A 21,292-nucleotide genomic window follows, 5' to 3' on the forward strand; every position below is an offset into this window, starting at 1 on the left:
TCTCAAATTTTTTGAATAAGACAAATGTAACAAATTATATTCTTTATAGTTATCATTCTATACAATTTACCCATCAGATATTTTTTGACATAAAAATTTTAAAAAGTACAGTCTCTTTTGCCTTTTTTTTTTTAAAGTAACATTATAACAATTTTAGAGAACTGGTATTAAGTAAAATGTGGTCACCTGATGCATTTCACTTATATATTAGTATAATCACTATAAACATGTATTTTATCATGGTATGTTATCAGGTATTATCACAAGTCATATATAAATGCATTAAATTGAGATAGGACTGACTCACTAATTTTAGCTGTATACATTTCACTGTATTAAGCCAACCAAAATTTACTGAATCATCAAGATTTCATGTGAACCAGTTAGGTGTGCATCATTCATACCTTAACAAAATTCTACAAAATAATCAGAAGCTCAAAATAAATTAATACATCAATTAGAAGTCATTCTGTTTTGATGGGAAGTTCTCTAGGACAAAATTTTTCTCTCAGTTTCTGGTGGATGACTAGCGATGTAGTTATTGTATTCCCAAGAAACAAAATAAAAAATATCACAGCTGAGCAGAAGACCTAGAATGGAAGAAATAAGTAGAACTGATTCATTAGCAAAAAAACATTTTGACATTAACTGTTACTTTCATAAAAAGAATAAATGCTGAACAATATCTAATATTATATTTACACTTTGTGCAAGGATGGGTTATTCAAAAAGGCCTTGATATTAGTCTTCTAATTTTCACCAAAGTTGTGCACTGGGCTTATCTCATATCTAAGACAGATCCTAATATTATATACACTGTGAAATATATAGTGTAAAAAAGTAAAGTGAAGGTGGACAACGCTCAATACGTACTGGAGGTGTAGCTGTATACCAGGGAATAAATGCCTTTCTGAAATTCTTCAAGCAGCATGACAGAGGGAGTGCAATGATGAAAATATTTTGGATTTAGTCAGAACATCAAAGGATGTTATTGTAAATTAAATGCCACCTCTACTTCCAGCTGAAAGTATCAATAATGTGGTCTTGAGTTGTGATGTGTGTAGGCAAATAAAGATCCAAGAAGATAAGGGATTAATGGGGACATGCAAAAGTCAACAAGTTAAGGAAGATACCAGTTAAATGTGACCATGTATAAAATTTTAAACTATGGGATTCAGAGAAGGAAAGCAGTACATTCTGTTGGTAATATCCTGAAAAAAAAGTAGAGAAAGGGATCTTAGGTGATGGTTAATAAGGGAATCGAAATTCAGGAGAGGTACACTGGTGAAGACTATACAGAGGAACACTATGATGGTGAGAAGAGCACTGACCAGCAAGAGATAAGGATGTGATGGTTCCATTGCACATTGGGTTATTGTGCCCCAGATCTTGTCACCTGGATTTTGAGCTGATGAAGAAACTGAAAAAGATAGATAACAAGAATGTCAGACCAATCACAAAGGAAAACGCTTCTAGTCTATGTCTAACATCAAGACTTTGGAATATTAGAGTGGAAATACAGAATGAGGAAATACAATCTACAGAAATTAGTAGACAGGAAGAGAGGAGAAGAGATATCATCATCATCATCACGAACCATGGGCACACTGTCCTTTGGTGTCCAATGCCTCCTTCACTATCTTCTATCACCTTTCTTTGTCCAATGCAAATTGTTGCAGTTTCTGTAACCCCATTCAACATCTATCTATTCTCTGTATGGCCTACCTCTTCGGTTTACACCATCCATAATACCAAACATGAATGCCTTTATCTTTTGATACGCCCTCATTCTGCAGATATGCCCAAATAATTGCAGCTTCCGTTGTATAATTTTCTGCATTAAATTCTCCTTTTGTTGTATCTTTTGAAAGAGCTCTTCATTTGTGATTTTTTGTACCCTTTCTATTCTTAGAATCTTACTGTAACAAGTTCTTTCAAATGTCAAAATTCTTTTTCTTAATTCCTTATTTATTACCCATGTGTTAGATCCATACAGTACACACTAAAGATAAATGTTTCTAGTACTCTTTATTTTGTTTGCAGGCTGATCGCTTTACTTTTCCAGATGTTATCCATGGCCTTCAGATTTGTTCTCTCCTTTACAATCTTGATCTTTATTTCTTTTTTCCAATCCAAGTTGTATGTCATGTTTACTTCCCAAATATGTACGGAGATTCCTTAGTAAGAGGTGTGATAGTTGAGAGTTTAACAAAATCGTATACCAACCTGGTGCAAACATTAAGGATGTAAGCGAATCAATTAGAATGCAAAAGCAGCAGGTGAAAGAATTCATAGTAGTAGCAGGTACAAATGATTTGAAAGGAGACAAAATGGCTATGAGAGAGGATTTGAAGGAATTCCTGTAGATAGCAAAAGAGAAGAGTGACAGAGTTAGGATGGTGAGTCTGTTTCCACGGTATGACAGTGAAGAGTATAGAAGGAGGGTCATAATCGCTAATGACATTATGAGTGAATTATGCAGGAGGAGTGGTGTGGAATTTGTGGAGTGAGTTCGATAGGCGAAAGGATTTATATAAGATGAATGGTTTACATTTGAATGGATTTGGTGTATGGAGATTTGAAAAGGTGTTGAATGTAGTGGAAGTGGATGTGCAAAATCAGGGAAACTAGAGTTATTAAGGGGGGGGGGGGTCGTAGATATGCAGACTTTAGGGAGATAGTTGATTTGGATGTAACGAATATATCCACGTTGCCACCAATTGGTGAGTGATCATAGGTCTTGACTTGGGAGGTGGCTAAAAGTGTGGAATTTACAATTAAGACATGGTACATGCAGAATTATTGGGTTGGTAAGTATGACAAGCTTAGGAATTTGATTGGTTCGGTGCCATGGCATGTAAAACTGCAAAGGCTAGCTGTTGATAGCAGTTAAGAAGTGTTTGCATGAGGCAATGGCTGACTGTATACCTAGAGTCCGAATAATAAATTAAGTTGGGGTTAAATGGATGAATAACACCATTAAGCTTGAGGTGCAAAAAAAGCAACAACTTTGGAGGGAATTTAAGGAGAAAGGTGACCAGCAGGCACATGAACGGTATAAAGCGCAGGCCAGAAGGGTAACGAGTGTGGTAAGAAAAGCAAAAACAGATTATGAAAGAACATTAGCCATGCAGGCTAAAGAGAATCCCAAACAGTTTTTTCAAGATGTTGCAAGTAAAAGAAAAAATGTATATGGCAGAATGATTTTAAAGAATGCCGATGGTAGGGAGGTAACCGAATCAGTTGATATAGTTGAATTACTGAGCAAGCACTTTGCAAGAGTATATCAACCAGGTGGTGACATTGCAGGAATGAATGAACCAATACATTATATGGGAATTGTGGAGAATGAAGTGGAGGTGAATAGTCTATTACAAAATTTCATCTATCCAATCTTGTATTTTTCTCTTGACTAATTTCTCCAAGACCTTGACAATGATTCCTGATATGCTAATCGGTCGGTAATTTACAACAGCAGTCTTGGAACCTCCTTTATGCAGTGGAACTATTTTCTCCTCTTTCCACCTCCTCGGGACTAACCCATACCCGAGACTCAAATTAAACAAAATGGTCAAGGGCACTGACAGTTCTTTAGCCGCTTCACGTATGACACGAGCTGGTATACGTGAAGCGGTTAAAGAACTGTCAGTGCCCGTGACCATTTTGTTTAATTTGAGTCTCGGGTATGGGTTAGTCCAGAGAAGGTGGAAAGAGGGGAAAATAGTTCCACTGCATAAAGGAGGTTCCAAGACTGCTGTTGTAAATTACCGACCGATTAGCATATCAGGAATCATTGTCAAGGTCTTGGAGAAATTAGTCAAGAGAAAAATACAAGAGTGGATAAATTAATATGGGATACTGTATTGGGGACAACATGGTTTTGTGAAGGGTAGATCATGCCTCAGTAACTTGCTCACGTTTTATAACACAGTGACGGCTGAACTAGATAAGGGTAATGGGTTTACAGTGATTCTACTGGACCTTGCTAAGGCCTTTGACAGGATACCACATGGAATTCTAATCAGTAAACTGCAGAATATGGGGATGGATACTGGGTTGGTGAGATGGATAGGAGGGTGGTTGATGGAAAGAGTGGTTTATTCAGGAGTATAGTCTAAAAGACGACGGTGTGCCACAGGGTTCTGTTCTTGGACCACTACTTTTCAGTTTGTTCATTAACGATATAGGAAAGGATCTGAGAGGAAGTGTTAACTTGTTTGCTGATGATGCAAAGTTGGGTAGAGCAATAGTGAGTGCACAGGATGTCAAAATTTTGCAAGATGATTTGGATACTTTGGAGGACTGGGCTAAGGAAAATTGATGTCAATTTAATGTGTCAAAGTGTAAGATTATGCATTTTGGGGTGAAAAGATTAGCAGCAGTATATATCACATTGGTGGAACCGTGCTCCGGGAGATTGATGAGGTCAGGGATTTGGGAGTGTTGGTGGATAGGGAGTTGAAGTTTAGGGGGCACATTGCAAAAGTGGCTAAATCAGCTCATCAAATCACTTGGTTGCTTAAAAATACTTAAAGCAGAGACAAACAAGTTATTGTTCCTCTGTATTGAGCCTTGATAAGACCCCATCTAGACTACTGTGCCCAGATATGGGTGCCAGGGTTTCTTCTTGATGGGGAGGATCCAGAGACGAGTGACCAAGATGATAGCAGGTCTGTGGAATGAACCTTATGAGAACAGGTTGAAGATTTGTGGGTTGCAGAAATTGGTTGATAGGCAGAAAAGGGGTGATATGATTGAGACATTCAAATTACTGAAGAGTTTCTATAAGATTAATTCAGAAGATATTTTTGAGAATAGGACTGGTGGTGGGAGGACTAGAGGCTATACATGGAAGCTGGGCAAGAATGTGGTTAGCAAGGGTGTTAGAGCTAGGTTTTTTACTTGGCGAGTGGTGAATGAGTTGAATAAGCTGCCAGTCTGTTGTGGGTGCCATGACTGTGAATGAGTTCAAGGCGAGGTATGATAAATACAGTGTGAATGTTGAATAGTTGTTCTTGACATGAATGTTAGGGCCTCCTTCGATGAGTCTGTCGACTCTCTGGAGTTGCCCATAATAATAATAATAAATATTTGACTTGTTCTACATTTTCTATATCAGTTCCATCCACTTGTATCTTTTGTTTCATGTTCTTCTCACCAAATACCATTGTGTTTGTTTTTTCCGAGTTCACAACAAGTCCAAATCTCTTCCCTTCCTCATTTAACAGTTTCAGTGATTTTTGTAGTTCTCTTTCGTCTTCAATAATAAAATATCATCCGCAAATCTTAGATTGTTAATTCTCATCCCATGTACTGATATTCTGTTTGCATCTTCCTTCATTTTGTCCATTGCTCTTTCTAAATGTGCGAGAAAATGCTTGGTGATATTGTGTCGTCCTGTCTAGTACCTCTGCTTGTTCTAAACCATTTTCCCAAATCCTCACCTAACTGTTGCCATTGCATTCTTATAAACATCTTTTAATATGGCTATTAGTTTTCTGTCAATTCCATAGGATTCTAACACTGCTAATGTCACTTTCTGGTCAATGTTGTCAAATGCCTTCTGAAAATCAACAAAGCAAATATATATGTTATTGCTTTTTCTCCTAGCTTTTTCTCTGCTATTAACTGCATTGTCAAAACTGTTGAATTGTACTTCTATCGTTCTTAAATCCTGCTTGCTCATTGCAAGATATACTTCCAATTGTATTCTCAATCTTTCTGTCAATATATTCATCACCTGACCTAGGTGACTTGTCAAAAGCAATTGTTCTATAATTTTTACATTCTAGCTTATTTCCTTTCTTGTATAATGTCACTAATATCAATTTCACCCACTCTTCTGGCATTCTCCCTTCCTTCCATACCATGTTATATAGTTAGTGCATTTCTGCAACCATACTTTCGCCAACATAGTTAATAATTTCTCCAGTGATGTTATCATTACCAGGACTCTTGTTGTGTTTTAGCCATCCTATTGCTTTTTTACCTCTCCTCTTAAAATGTCTATGTCATATTCATTACCTGGTGGTGATATCTGCTTTAATTCTTGAATCAGTTTCCCAACTTCATCTAGTTTTAGTTTTTCTTCATACAGCTCACTACAGTATCTTGTCCATTGCTGTACAATTTTATCTTTATTCATCAATACATTGCCTTTTTCATCTTTAATTGTGATCTGTTTTGGTTGCCACCTTCTATTAATAGTTCTAATCATTTTGTACATCTCCCTAGTGCTGTTCTATATTACTGCATTGAGCTTCTAACCATTTCATCTTATCCATTCTGACTGCTTTTTACACCTCATTACACTTTCTTCTATATTGCTCCTCTATTTGTTCTGATGTATCCCTTCTTATTCTCAACTTTCTCTTCTGTTGTACTAACTTTAGTGTTTACTGTCTAATCCACTTCTTGATCTTCTCTTCTTCTGGTGTGGTTTCTTCAACTGTGTCTTTTATCGCCTTCATTATTCCTTTCATTCTTAGATTCAATTTTTTTTTCTTTTTCCACACTTTTTTAGTTACTCCTCTAACACTGTTCTGTATCTTCTTCCTATTTCTACTTCACTTATTCTTGCTGTATCTCTTCGTGTTTGATGACAGGATTTATACTTTCTTTTTAATTCTGACTTGATATTTGCAATCACTAAGATGCGATCGAAAATCTATATCTGCTCCTTGAACAGTTCGACACTGTCGTAATCATATTATTCATGTTCTTGGTTTTCTCATCATTCGATCGCCATGTCCATTTTCTACTTGCTATCATGATTTGTTCATTGACTGGTTTGTAGCCTAACAGTGTCTCTCTAGCTCTTTTGTTAAGAAGGAAGCCAACTCCTGCTTCGTGCTTGGTGTCATGCCCTGACCATATGACTTCGCATCCATTTATCTCTTCTGATGATGTCCATCGCATCTCCACAAGTCCTAGTATATCACATCGATATCTCTTCATTTCCTCGCAAAGTATTTCTAGTTTTCATCTTGTGGTCCACAGCAAATTCTAACATTTTTTCACCTCGTTCCTTTCTTTCTCCAAAACCATATTTTCCCATGACGCTTTCCCAACCATCATTTTCTATTCCAATTTTGGCATTCCAGTTTCCTTCAATAATTAGTATATCTTTTTTTTGGTATTCTTTCTATTGTCTCTGTCAGATCTTTGTAAAATAAATCAATATCCTCATCTGTGCTGTCAGATGTACGTGCATATATCTGGACTATTGATATGTTAAATGGTTTTGCTTGAAATCTTGCTATCATGATTTGTTCATTGACTGGTTTGTAGCTTAACAGTGTCTCTTTCTAGCTCTTTTGTTAAGAAGGAAACCAACTCCTGCTTCGTGCTTGGTGTCATGTCCTGACCATATGACTTCACATCCATTTATCTCTTTTGATGATGTCCATTGCATCTCCGCCAGTCCTAGTATATCAAATTGATATCTCTTCATTTCCTCGCAAAGTAATTCTAGTTTTCCTGACATCCAAATCCGTACATTCCATGTACGGATTTGGATGTCAGGAAAACTAGAATAACTATTATCCCTACTGATAATAGTTCTGTCAGTTTCAGTTTCTGTTGAGAGACATTAAAGTTGTTAGGAAGGGAGTTTATTTACCAAATACTTCGCTAAATAGACACTATGAAGATTTTTCAAAGAAAAGGAGTGTGGGAGAAGGACTATTTCTGTGGAAGTTGTACAAGCAAGAAAAAAATATATTTTTATTCATAAGTTTAATGGAATGAAAACATTACAAAGAAATCACTAAACACGGGTTTAATAGTTCAACAAACTATTAATTCCAAACTCCTACAAACTCCAAAGAAACAGTTGAACATGAGGCACACATTACAGTAGTCTGTTTTGACTATTTTTGTTCTAAACATTTATTGTTCTACTATCAGCTGTTTTCTTCATTTCTCCTATTATAGCCCTGAAGAAGCCTCCAGAATACAGGTGTTGAAAACTATTTCATATAATTTGTTCTAGTGTTAAGTAACAGCTATTCTCGAAGAGGGGCATCTCCCAGCTAGAAGATCCTACAAGTTATGGTAGGGTAGTTTGAATATAATGAATAAGGACTTCGTTATATTCAAACTACCAATAGGGCCATATGCCCTTATCTTTTTATCACAACTCCTTACCTTATCTTTTTGGATGACTTTGTAAAAAACAGACAATGATTTTTAAACTTCATGGAATGCATGAAGTTTAAACAATAAATATCATGAAATAAGTTCCATATATATATATGTGTGTGTGTGTGTGTGTGTGTGTGTGTGGAATGGAATGGATAAAAGCAGAAGAGCTACAGCTGGTGTGTCTATCTTCATAAAAAGAAGATGGAAGAACCAATAAAAATATTGGAAAGAAGTAAACAAATCAGCAAGCTGATGCAAATAATTATTCGTGTTAGGAGACTTTAATAGTCAAGTTGAGCAGAGTGATAATCACTGTGCGGTGCAATGTTATGAAGAAGATCATGTTAATGACAATATGACAACGGGTGTAGGTTGATTTAAGCGTGTTAAAATGAGAGGTGTCAGGTGCTAAATGGATATTATCAGCATAAAGATATACACAAATATACATTACATGGACCCAACCAATTAGAGGTTTGAAGTCAATAACTGATCTAGTGATAGCTAGACAGGAGCAAATAGTAGTAGTGAAAAATCTGAAAATATTCTGTAGAGCTGAAAGTGGAATAGATTCTTATATGGTTACAAGTAAGACTGTGTATCTTGTTACATCTAAGAGGCCAAATGCATGATGATGACAGTAGAGCTATTGAGACTCCCTCCGATACAAAATAGGACTATTAACAAGATGACAGTATATAGGATTTATATAATCATCACCAGAGATGAATCTGCATCTGAGTTGTATGATGATTTAAAGAATTGTATACATGAGGTTGCTAAAGAGGCCCTTGGAAGGAAAGGTAAGATGTAAGGAAATATAGAATAGATGAGTCAACAAGTGAAGCAGAAGATAGAAGAAAAGAAGAGAGCATACAAGAGATGGTTAAGTGGTAACACCTTTCAAGGACAGTGGTGTTATTAGAATGGTAATTAAGGCTAAAGAAGAAGTGTAAGATAGAAAGTGTGGTGAAACTGAACACCTGGTCAGATATAACTGCTTTTCTGAGGTCTAGCGATTTGTGCAACAGGTATGAGCTCCTTACACATCTTGAACAGGACTTAATATCATCTCCCTTCAAGATTTTAAGATACTATGAAGCTTTATTATCAGCATGCAACGGGTATGAGCTCCTTACACATCTTGAGTAGGACTTAATATCATCTCCCTTCAAGATTTTAAGATACTATGAAGGTTTATTATATGAGGATAGGGTGGAATATCAAGAAAACATATTTTCAATTGTAGGCTAAAATTGCATCATAAATTTTTTTTATGATTCTTTTAAGTATGTGGTGAGATAACTAGTGTAAAATGAAATCTTTTACAATGCAAAACATATTGCAATTTTTCAACTGTGTAATCACATAAAATAAGTACAATGTAAACTGAAGGTCGACTGAAATGGAAATTCTTATACTTACCTGCCACTCAATGCATTCTTTGTGTTTACTTAAATGATAAAGTGTGTAGGCATTATATAGTTGAAAGCCCTATAAAAGAGAATTCTGACTATAAATGAAATATTATACATTTGAAGAAAAAAAAGTTTTAGAACTTATATGAACTAATTGCTAATACAGTAATCTCTCAATTATCCAAACCATCAATGAAACTCCCTTTTAATGAGTTAGTGCCTCAACTGACTTCTGGTATAGCACTATTTAACAGTACCTTCATTTTTTCGATTTTCTGATTAAACATTTTTACTACAAAGTTATTGTATGTGACTTAATACCAGCATTACAGTTTCATCAGTGGTGGTAGTGGCTTAAGACTGACAGTGTCGAAATTGGGGTAAGCAGGAATTTTAAATACTTAGTGAGAGAGAGGGATTGATGATTTTGAGAAGTTTGGGCAGGTGAGATTGGTGAATGATAGGGGACAATGCTTTATGACTAACTTTTGAATCTGGAAACAGCATAGGAGAATGAATTTTTGAGTTGCAAGATGTGGTGGAAGCAACGCGATGGATGGGAGTGATGGATTTAATAATAACACACATAATAAAATCTCACCATAATATGTTACCAGTTAGTGAGAGTGATCACATGGTTTTGACATGTGATCTTGTGAAGGTTGCCAGGTAAATGCATTCTACCTGGAGAAGAAATGAGTAAACTATAATAAACTTAGAAAATAGATTATTGACTTTCTTTGACATGATCAGTCACAAGGGAGGGAAATCAGTATCATCTAGAACTTGGTTCAAAATTTGTTAATGATGGCAATGTCGGATTGTGTCTCAAGAGTTAGGATAAATAAAATGGAGGCAAATTGGATGAATCATGAGATCAAACAAAATCTGTGGAGGAAGATGTTATGGAGGCAGCATAAAGAGGAAAGACATTCAAACAGTTGCATTAAGAGTACAAGATAAAGACCAGCAATGTGATGAATACATGAGGAAGGAGAATGATTGAGGTACCAACTCAAAATCGTAAAGAATTCCAGTTATGAATTTAGTAGAAAAGAGTGCACTGCTTGCCACCTGTCTTGAAAGAGAAGAGTAATAAGCAGGTGCCACAGGATTCTTTCTAGGCCAATGTGCTTAATTTATATATCAATAAACAGTGTGACAGGAGATATTCAGTTATTTGCAGATGCTAAACTGAAGGAGGATAACTGCCCACAACTTTGATGTGTTTTAGTTACATGTTTGAGCAGATTTAGTGTTGGTGTATTCACTATTCTTCCAGTGCATTCCATTCATTCACCACTCACCAAGCAAAAAATTCTACTTTTCATTTCCGTACTCACATAACCCAGTACATCTATGAGGAATGAGCTTTTATTCTCCTGTTGATTATGCTATGCGATAATTCACCTATATCTAATAGGCCCTTCTTACCCATATATATCTCAGTCATATCATCCCTTCTCCTATCCACCAGGCTCTCTGCAGAGTACACTCCATCAATCTGTTCTTGTACTGAATATTTCACAAAGTATTAGTCACTCACCTCCAGATTTTCTGTTTCCTTATCCCCCAGATGACTAGATCTGTGTATATAGAAAATCACATGTGGCCATTTCAGTGCCTTAATTGCACTGATATCAGAGTAAGTGATTGGACCAGGAGAATATAAATGGTAATCAGACCATTACAGAGGCCACCCATTGGTACTACTACTTCTTTGGTGCATCAATCTGAAGATTGGCTAGTTATAGCAGCACATAACATCCTGTCTTGTGACCTCCTTTTTATCACTTCATAACTCTTAGCACCAGTTAACATCATTAAGTTATTTATATATGAAATTCTTGGTCTGCCTTGTAGCCTCTTTCCTTCTACAGTCCCCTCCATTATTTCTGTAATCAGTCCCCCATGCCTCAGATGGTGTCCAATTAGGCATTTTCTTCTCTCATTGATGTGGTTCATTAGTGGCTGCTCTTCATGAACTATATTTAGAACTTCTTTATTACTTTTTCTTTCTGTCCAACTAATTTTCATCATATTTCTCTAGCACCAAAGTTCAAATGCCTCCAACTTTTTGATGTCTTGTTTTGTTAGCATTAAGGCCTCACAACCATATAATACAATGTTCCATATGTATGTTTTCACCAGTTTTTTTTTTTTTTTTTTTTTGAGCTGGATGCAAAGTCCTTTACTGGTATAAAATGTTTCTTCTGTTGTAGAATGCTTTTTAATTCCATCTTCTGTGATAAGACTTCCAAGATATTTAAAAGAGGATACCTATTGTGTTAGGTTATTATTTAATTCCAGATTTATTTTCATTGGACTTGCTTTACTTGTAACTAATAGTTTTATTTTCTTATAATTAATTTTTAGGCTGTACTGTGTGACAATTTCTTCCATCTTTGTCAGGGTGGATTTCAGTTTATCTTCATTATCAGCTATTACTGCTATATCAACTGTAAACCATAACCAGTTAATATCAATTCCATTTATCTTAAGTTTTTATTAGTTCTTTCAATTTATTTATTGCATCTTCAATGTAGAGATTAAACAGTATGGGTGAAAGAGAGCACCCACTGTCTTACACCTGTACGTATTCTTGCTATTGCGGTTTTTGTTTTATTGCTGGCTGTTTATTTTAGGGCTTCTTGGTGCTTGTCAAGATTAAATATGAGCCTTCTTATCTCTCCAATCTACCTTTATTATTTTTAGGAGGTGAAACATTTGGTTCCAGTCAATACTACCAAAGGCTTTCTCCAAGTCAAGAAAGCCTATCAGAGTATTTTGATTCTTCTCAAATCTTCTTTCAATAACTGTTCTTAGAGCTAGGATTGCTTCTCTTGTCCCCTGCTGTTTCCTGAATCCAAACTGGTCATTGCCAATATACTCTTCAGCCTTATAATAAATTTAGTTTAATCCTTTATCCAAGTGTGAGCAAACAAAGTTTGCACCTGAAAGTATCTTCAGGACTGGGGTAAGGTGGTGCAACACCAGGATGACTCCTTGCAAAGGTGGAGCAAGCTACTAACACTCCTATCTCAGTATCTCCCATAATGCAAAACACATCTCCTTGCAGATATGTCTAATGTTATGCATTAAGGGAAGGGCCACTTGTATTTATAGGCTTTGTATGTGTTTTGGGTGTATGGTAGTTTGATAATTTTTTGTGTAGGGAAGTTCGTTTTGGTACTTGGGTTGCTCACACTTGGATAAAGGATTAAACTAAATTTATTATATTCTAACCAAGTGAAAAATAAACTTTCAACATCTTTCTCTAAATCCAGAGTAATTTATTAAAAAGGTGGCACACCATTTGGCAACTCCTATAGGTAGAGATGACTTTGCTAATGCTTCTGGCTGGTATCTCCACTTGGGCCTGGCTCCCACTGAAGAGACCTCAATAAAGGTGAAGGGAAGGGCCACTAGTCTGGGTAGTGGCCCTTCCCTTAATGCATAACATTAGACATATCCGCAAGGAGATATGTTTTGCATTATGGGAGATACTGAGATAGGAGTGTTAGTAGCTTGCTCCAACTTTGCAAGGAGTCATCCTGGTGTTGCACCACCTTACCCCAGTCATGAAGATACTTTCAGGCGCAAACTTTGTTTGCTCACACTTGGATAAAGGATTAAACTAAATTTATTATATTCTAACCAAATGATAAATAAACTTTCAACTCTTCAGCCCTCTTTGTTAGTCTTTTTTGTAAAATTTTTAGTAGTATTTTTGATGCATGTGATATTAAGCTTATTGTTCAATGATTTTCACACTTGTTTGCATTATTTACTTTAAGAATGGGTATGACAGAGCATTATGTAAAATCTTTGGGAATGATCCCTGTTTCATATATATCCTTTGTTATCTTGAAAAGGTATAACTTAGTTATGTTTCCTGAATATTTTATTAATTTTGAGGAGATGTTATCAATGCCTGGTGCCTTGTTGGCCAACAATTCATTTAGTGTCTATTCAAATTCATCTTTTAATATAGTTAAATTTCTTCCACATCAAGTCTTGTTTCATCTTTTATAGCCTTGGCATCTAGATCTTTTACACTATATAGATCTTCTAAGTACTCCCATCTTTCCAAAATTTCTTCCTTATCTATAAGTATGTTCCCCCCCCTGTTTATTTTTGATAATTGTATTTCTTTTCTTGTTTTACTGGCTTATTCCTTTTATAATGTTATAAGCTTTATCGATTCTCCCAGTCTTTGTTAGATCTTCTATTTCTTTACATTTCTCTGTATACCATTGTTCTTTTGCTTCTTTATACTTTCTATTTATCATATTTTTTATATGTTTATATTTGTCTTTGCTTCTTAATTTAGGGAGGTTTTGTATTTTCTTCTTTCATCCATTAGATCTAGAATGTCCTGGGTGATCCATGGCTTTTTTTATTTGCTTTTTCCTTAATCCTATGCAGTCATTGGCAGCCTTGATGATTGTATCCTTCAATGAGTCCATTTTTTCTCTATGTTTTTCTTTTTCCTCTCTCCGGTTTAATGCTTTCATCAGTTTGCTGTTTATAGTTTCTATGGTTTTCCTCTGCTTTCAGGTTATTTGTGTTCCATTTGGACATTTTCCTTGGATATGACAGCTTTTTAAATTTCAGATTGCATTTCAATAAAATCAAATTGTGGTCACTGTCGACATCAGCTCCTGGGTAACTTTTGCATGGTTTTACTTGATTTTTAAATCTATTTCTTATCATAATATAATCTATTTGATACCTTCCTATATCCCCTGGCATTTTCCAAGTATATCTTCTTCTTTTTGGTACCTCATACCAGGTATTAGTAATGATCAGATTAAATTTGTGATAGAACTCCAAAAGTCTATCTCCTCTTTCATTTCAGCATCCAATTCCATACTTTCTCACCTCTTTACAATCTTTGCCTTCGCCAATGATTGCATTCTAATCACCCATGACAATAAGATTATCTTCCTTTTTGGCGAGTTTGATTAGATTCTCAATATCTACATATACTCTCTCAACTTCATCATTACTGTGGTCGCTAGTAAGCATATAAGCTTGTATCATTATAATATTTGTTGGTTTTGTTTCTAGTTTTACCATTATCAATCTGCTACTACATTTTACTGAGTTCATTACTCTTCTTCCCCATTCCTTATTGAGAACCACCGTGATTCCATTTTTTGCCATCTCATCACCTGAATAAATGATTCTGTAATCACCACTCCAAAAGTCTCCAGTTCCATTCTATTTCATTTCACTAATTCCCAATATGGCTATTTTTAATCTATCCATTTCTTTCTTCAAATTTTCCAATTTGTAGGAGGGTTCTCACATTCCACGTCTTAATGAATGTGCAAGGATTTTGCTAGTTTACGACCTGGGAAGCCTTGCATCTTCCCCTGCCATGCACAAGTATTTCACAAGTATCCATTGTGCGCTTTACTATCTCTTAGATGTCCTACTGCTAGCTTACTAGAGAAAAATAGAACAAGATCCCCTTACCTTCCTTATCCAGCAATAGTCTTCTAAAGAGGCTCACTATACTAGCCATTTCTCATTCTTTATGAATATCTGCCTACCACTGTCACTTATGGTGATCTTCTGCTAATCAGGATGAAAGTTGTTGCAGCCCCAACTTCCAGCGGGCTGTAACTTATTGAATGGCGGTTACATCTCTCCATGTCACATCCCCGTCAGTGGAAATGTGTGGCTTTTTAAAGAAATAGCCATGCTACTATCTCACCACTTCCTGTTGGTAGATGCCGTCCCACTGTCCACGACTGCTTATTCACAGATTTCCCTGTTTATTCATCACTAACTTCTGAATCCAGAGGCCATTCCCCTATCTGCAACCTGAGGAAGCATTTGGCAGCATGGGACCCATGTGACACTGCTATAATGCTAAAAAAACACAGAAATTTGGACTAGCTGAGGAAAGAAATTTCCACGACGAAGGAAATGTATATGAGATTATGGTCTGAGAGAGAACTCTATAGTGTATGCAGAAGAAGAAGAAGAATTGACTAATAAGAGGTCAGAGGATGGTGAGTATTCTGCTAGCCTGATGGAAAATTTGTTTTAGGTCACTGCTAACAGCAGCTCTCTGAATCTATGCATATTTGATTACAAGTACCAAGAGATTGGAATAGTTTCATTGTGATCTTATATGTTGAGGGGGGGGTGTATTTATTTTATTTTTTATGTTGCTAAATACCTTAACTGAATTCTGCAGCAAGAGCTGTGTTATCAAACAGCCTTACCACTAGAAAGTAGGAATAATGTTTCTTGAACAGTAGTAGAAAATTTTCAAAAGGAATGCAAACAGGAGTACTTATCAATACTTTAGGTAGGAAAAAACCATCAAAAAACTTGAAATATGGAAAAGCAGCTGGAGTAGATGATATTTAAATAGAAATACTCATATAGATATAAAAATTTTGCAGTGACTACACTGCATAATTCAGAAGGCCTAGTCAGAAGGTTGAATTCCAGATCAGAGTAGAGTTCATAGTTTGGATCTATAAACAAAGGAAATAAACCTGAATATAAGAATAACAGAGAAATTTCTCTAATAAGAATTAAAAGTAAGACTTATGCAAGCATGCTTTAAAAGAAGCTGAGAATAATTGTGAAACAGAATCTGGGAGAAGATCAAGATGGGTTCAGGCCAAATATAGGTTGCAAAGATCAGATTTTCACTTTATGACAAATAATTCAGAAATCTGGAGAGTATGATGAGGATCTGTAGTTACGTTTTTGTAGATCTGTAAAAAGCATACGACAAGGTACCCAGAGAAAAGCTTTTGAAAAAATTACAATTATATAGGATAAATGGAACATTATACATAGAATTATACACAGTTTATATTTATGGTGTAAGTCAGCAGTAAGAATTGAAGGAAATACAGGAAGATGGTTCGATGTAAAATCAGGGTTAAGTCAATGATGCAACATTATATCCACTCTTATTATTACGGGTATCTCCATGGAGTCAGTAGACTCATCGCGGGAGACCCAAACTAGCAAAACAATATCTGTCATATCGCTTCTTGAATTCATTTACAGACGAAAAGCTCACAACTAAGTCAGGCAATGAATTCCACTCATTCACCACCCTCCAGGCAAAAAACCTTGTTCTGACACCTTTGTTAACCACACTCTTCTTTAATTTCCAGAGATGACCTCTTGTTCTTCCATCACTATCACACAGCTGAAACATTTCCCCTGCATCAATCCTATAAAAACCTTTTAGTAATTTGAATGTTTCTATCATATCCCCTCTTCTTCGCCTATCAACCAATCTCTGCAATCCACAAGCTCTCAATCTATCAATGTAGGGAGCATTTTTTATATCACTCACCAACTTGGTCACTCTTCTCTGAACCCTCTCCACAGCCTCCTCATCTCCAAGGAATCCAGGTGACCAGACCTGAGCACAGTAATCCAAATGTGGAAGTATCAATGCTTTATAAAGGGGAATAATAACCTCTTTATCTCTGGATGTCAGTGTGTTCCTCAACAACCAAGTAATCCTATGTGCAATCTTGGACACCTTAGCAATGTGTCCTCTGAACTTCATCTCCCTATCTACCAATACCCCTAAGTCCCTAGCCTCATCAATCTCTTGGAGTACCTTTCCATCGATGTAGTACACAGCTGGTAATCTTTTAATCCCAAAATGCATGACTTTACACTTTTCCACATTGAACTGACATCCATTTTCTTTTGCCCATTTTACCAGCTTATTTAAATCCTCCTGCAAACTTTCAACATCACCTTGATTTTTTATTGCACTACACAACTTTGCATCATCAGCAAACAACTGAATATCTCCCTTTAAGCCGTTTCCTATATCATTTATATACAAATTAAACAACATTGGCCCAAGCACAGAGCCCTGAGGCACACCACTGGTCACCTGCCTCATTCTGGACTCGGCTCCTCCATACACCACCTTATGGTATCTCTCCCTGAGCCATTCTCCTATCCATATCACCAATTTATTATCCATTCCCATCTGCTCCAATTTGCGTAACAGTGTTCTATGGGGTATCCTGTCAAAAAGCCTTAGCAAAATCCAGAAGTACCACTGTGTAGCCAGTTCCTTTGTCCAACTCAGATGTTATTCTATTATGAATAGTTAATAGATTGCTAAGGCAGGATCTACCTTTAACAAAACCATGTTGGCCTCTATAGAGTATCATATCCTGATCCACCCATTCTTGAATTTTGTCTTTAACCAACTTTTCCAATACTTTTACCACTACTCCTGAGATGGTGATTGGTCTGTAATTCAATACCGCAGTTTTAGAGCCACCCTTATGCAAAGGAACCACTTTGCCTAACTTCCACTCCTAAATCGATTCATCATCTTCCAGATATTCATCATCTATATGGATAGCATTATGAAAGAAAGCAGCATTAAACCTGATATTAGAACTGGAGTTAGTCCACTGCATTTTGCAGATGATGACATAAACCTGATATTAGAATCATAAATATCAAACTTTGCTCTTTGCTTTATACAGATGATGTAGTCCTAAACACGTTCAATGCAAGTCTCTCTTCTCTAGGATTCTCGGATTCTAAGAAATTTGGCATGAAAATCAACAATAAATAAGACCAACATTATGAAAATAGGTAGGACCATTGAAAACTTGAGCTGAAATCTGAATGGAGAACCTATAGAAGAAATAAAATATTTCAGCTATTTTGACACAGTTTTTAGTGATGAGAAAATTAGAATTGGAAATAAACAGAATAAGCAAAACTAGTATGGTGGGGGAGCTAGTTGAATAAATGTATATGGAATAAGAGAGAAATTAGCCAAAACACCAAACTACAGTATACAAGACAGTGTTCAAACCAGTTTTAAGTTATGACTCTGAGAGATGGGATAGAAATAAAGCACTTGATCAAAGACTAGAGACCACAGATATGAGAGTTCTGAGAAAAATTAAGGAAGTGAACAGATGGCATTAATGACAGAATCATATTAAAAATAAAGATATTAGAAAGGAATTTTTCATTGTTAGCATTCAAGAACATGTGAGCAGAGTTAATCTAAAGTGGTATGGCCACTCAAATAGAATGGGTGGGGAAAATGAATACTGATCACCATGTAATATTAAAAGAAAGGGTGAGAAAAGGTTAGCAAAGCAAGTATTTGATACCAAATACAATATTCAACAGTATTAGAGTGCAGCACTGTCACATAATCATTATAAAAGGAGGAACAACAATAAAGAAAGCAATTGTATGCAATTAATTGCTTACACATAGTGTCTGTGAATGTGTTATGTATTGGTTTAAATTTTTTTTTCTCTGTATAATGCAAAATTAATTTCAATCTTTTTACTCATTATGCTAAAATATGAAAGTCGTTCTAACAATTCAATAAAAGCTTAAGTTCATAAACAAATAAAGTTCATTTACCAACATCCCCAGAAAATCAGAAATCTACCATGATATAATATATCATATTATATCATGGTAGATAGATTTTTATCTACCATGATATAATATCATATAACTGATATGATATATATAATATGATTATCATAATATATATATGTAGAAAGTATTTTACCTTGGGTATAATAAATGTTAAAGATACCAAGCTATTTTAAACCTGGTTTTACTCCATTTCCCAAGTAAGCAAACAGACAAACAAGTCAAGTTTGTGCCTGCAAGTGTTGCAAGTCTAGCTGACCCTGCACGTAGTTCAAGACCAAGGCAACTCATGGTAAAAGTAGAATAAGCTCTGATGACTAATCTTAATATTTACCCATAATGCAAAGCACATCTCCTGGAGGAGATGTATGATGCTTTGTATTAAAGGCAAGGAGCCACTACCCAGGCCAGTTTCGACCTTTATTGAGGTCTCATCAGTGGGAGCCAGGCTTAGAAGTACAAAGGTTTAAGTAATACAGAGCTTATAAATATTTTACCAAAACAAGTTACCATAAGGTGCTTTGACCTTATTAAATAAAAATCTCAGGAGGAGATATAAATATAGAAAGTATTTTACCTTGGGTACTTTTACCATTAGTTGCCTTGGTCTTGCACTACGATCAGGGTCAGCTAGACTTGCAATACTTGCAGGCGCAAACCTGACTTGTTTGTCTGTTTGCTTACTTGGGAAATGGAGTAAAACCAGGTTTAAAATAGCTTGGTATCTTTAACATTTATTATACCCAAGGTAAAATACTTTCTACATTTATATTTCCTCCTGAGATTTTTATTTAATAAGGTCAAAGCACCTTATGGTAACTTGTTTTGGTAAAATATTTATAAGCTCTGTATTACTTAAACCTTGGTATTTCTAAGCCTGGCTCCCACTGATGAGACCTCAATAAAGGTCGAAACCAGCCTGGGTAGTGGCCCCTTGCCTTTAATACAAAGCATCATACATCTCCTCCAGGAGATGTGCTTTGCATTATGGGTAAATATTAAGATTAGTGATCAGAGCTTATTCTGCTTTTACCATGAGTTATCTTGGTCTTGCACTACCTGCAGGGTCAGCTAGACTTGCATTACGTGCAGGCGCAAACTTGACTTATTTGTCCATTTGCTTACTTGGGAAATGGAGTAAAACCAGGTTTAAAATTGCTTGGTATCTTTAACATATATATATATATGATAACGAAGCCTTTCTACAGCTTCGTTATCCCCTCCAAACTAAGGAGACCAAATCTGTACACAGTAGTCAGGTACAATTAAGGCAATGTAAAGAAGCAAAATGACCTCCATATCACTATACATTGTAGTGATGTAGTGATATGGAAGTCATTTTGTTGAGTTGTATTTGCAAACAATTTTTTGCCATGTGGCCTTTGCATTTCAAATTTCTGCTCACCACAACTCGAAGATTTCTAGCCTTGTCAGTTACTGATGGACATCTCATCATACCAAAGGGCATGAATAATATTACACTTACTAACATTGAATTAACAGCAATTATTGTTTATTTGCCCATACTTCCATCCTATTGAAATCACCATGTAAATACTGTATATATCAGTAAAATCTCTGATTGCCTTGGCTATCTTTGTATCATCGAACAATTGAAGATTGAATTAACAGCAATTATTGTTTATTTGCCCATACTTCCATCCTATTGAAATCACCATGTAAATACTGTATATATCAGTAAAATCAGAGATTTTACTGATATCTCTGATATCAGTAAAATCTCTGATAAAATCTCCTATCAGCCTCTTTCCACCCTGGGATCATACTACTGGTCACCTTAAACCTAACAATTCCTCCCTCCCATATAATACTTTGTGGGTGATTGACAGATACCTATCTGTTAGACATCCACTTATCTAGGCCAACAGTTTATATAACAGTCCCATATTCTCCAGTTTAAACAACACGATTTCATGTAGCAGCCTATTGAATGCCTTAGTAAAGTCTAACAGTATCATAGTGTATTTTCCCATGCACTGCTGATATTCTTCCCATTCAATAACCAATACAATGGGACCAAAGATAATATTATCCAGAGTTTGTCATAATTTCCAGCTTTTTCAGTAGTTCAACATCTAACCTGTCCTGAATGGAACATCTATATAGTTAGTTACTTCCCAGGTTCATTATACAGGATTGCTGTCACAAACTGGTGGCAAAATGGGCACATCCTTAACTGAGATGCCTTCTCATGTTATGATCAACAGGATTTCATGGAAATGAAGAAGTGGAGAAGATCTAGAAACCAGCAAACAAGATTGTGGCAAGTCTGT

The 21,292-nt window shown here is 35.8% G+C and overlaps 1 protein-coding gene across 2 annotated transcripts in view; it reads right to left on the reverse strand.

Moving 5' to 3' along the window:
* Window positions 1–331: 331 nt before the first annotated feature.
* Window positions 332–21,292, reverse strand: part of LOC150102022 (transmembrane protein 120 homolog) — a 208,996-nt gene continuing 188,035 nt past the window's right edge. For both annotated transcript variants that reach the window (XM_090400395.1, XM_090400394.1), the window contains 2 exons: window positions 9,571–9,639; window positions 332–590 (listed from right to left, as the gene is read on the reverse strand). In XM_090400395.1, coding sequence (XP_090256521.1) covers window positions 465–590; window positions 9,571–9,639 — 195 coding nt within the window. In that variant the 3' untranslated portion in view covers window positions 332–464. The remainder of the gene's footprint in view (window positions 591–9,570; window positions 9,640–21,292) is intronic.

This window comes from Typopeltis vanoorti, chromosome 11, assembly GCF_054136105.1.
Source record: "Typopeltis vanoorti isolate ZY-2024b chromosome 11, IOZ_Tvanoo_1.0, whole genome shotgun sequence".
Classification (NCBI taxonomy): Eukaryota; Metazoa; Arthropoda; class Arachnida; order Uropygi; family Thelyphonidae; genus Typopeltis; species Typopeltis vanoorti.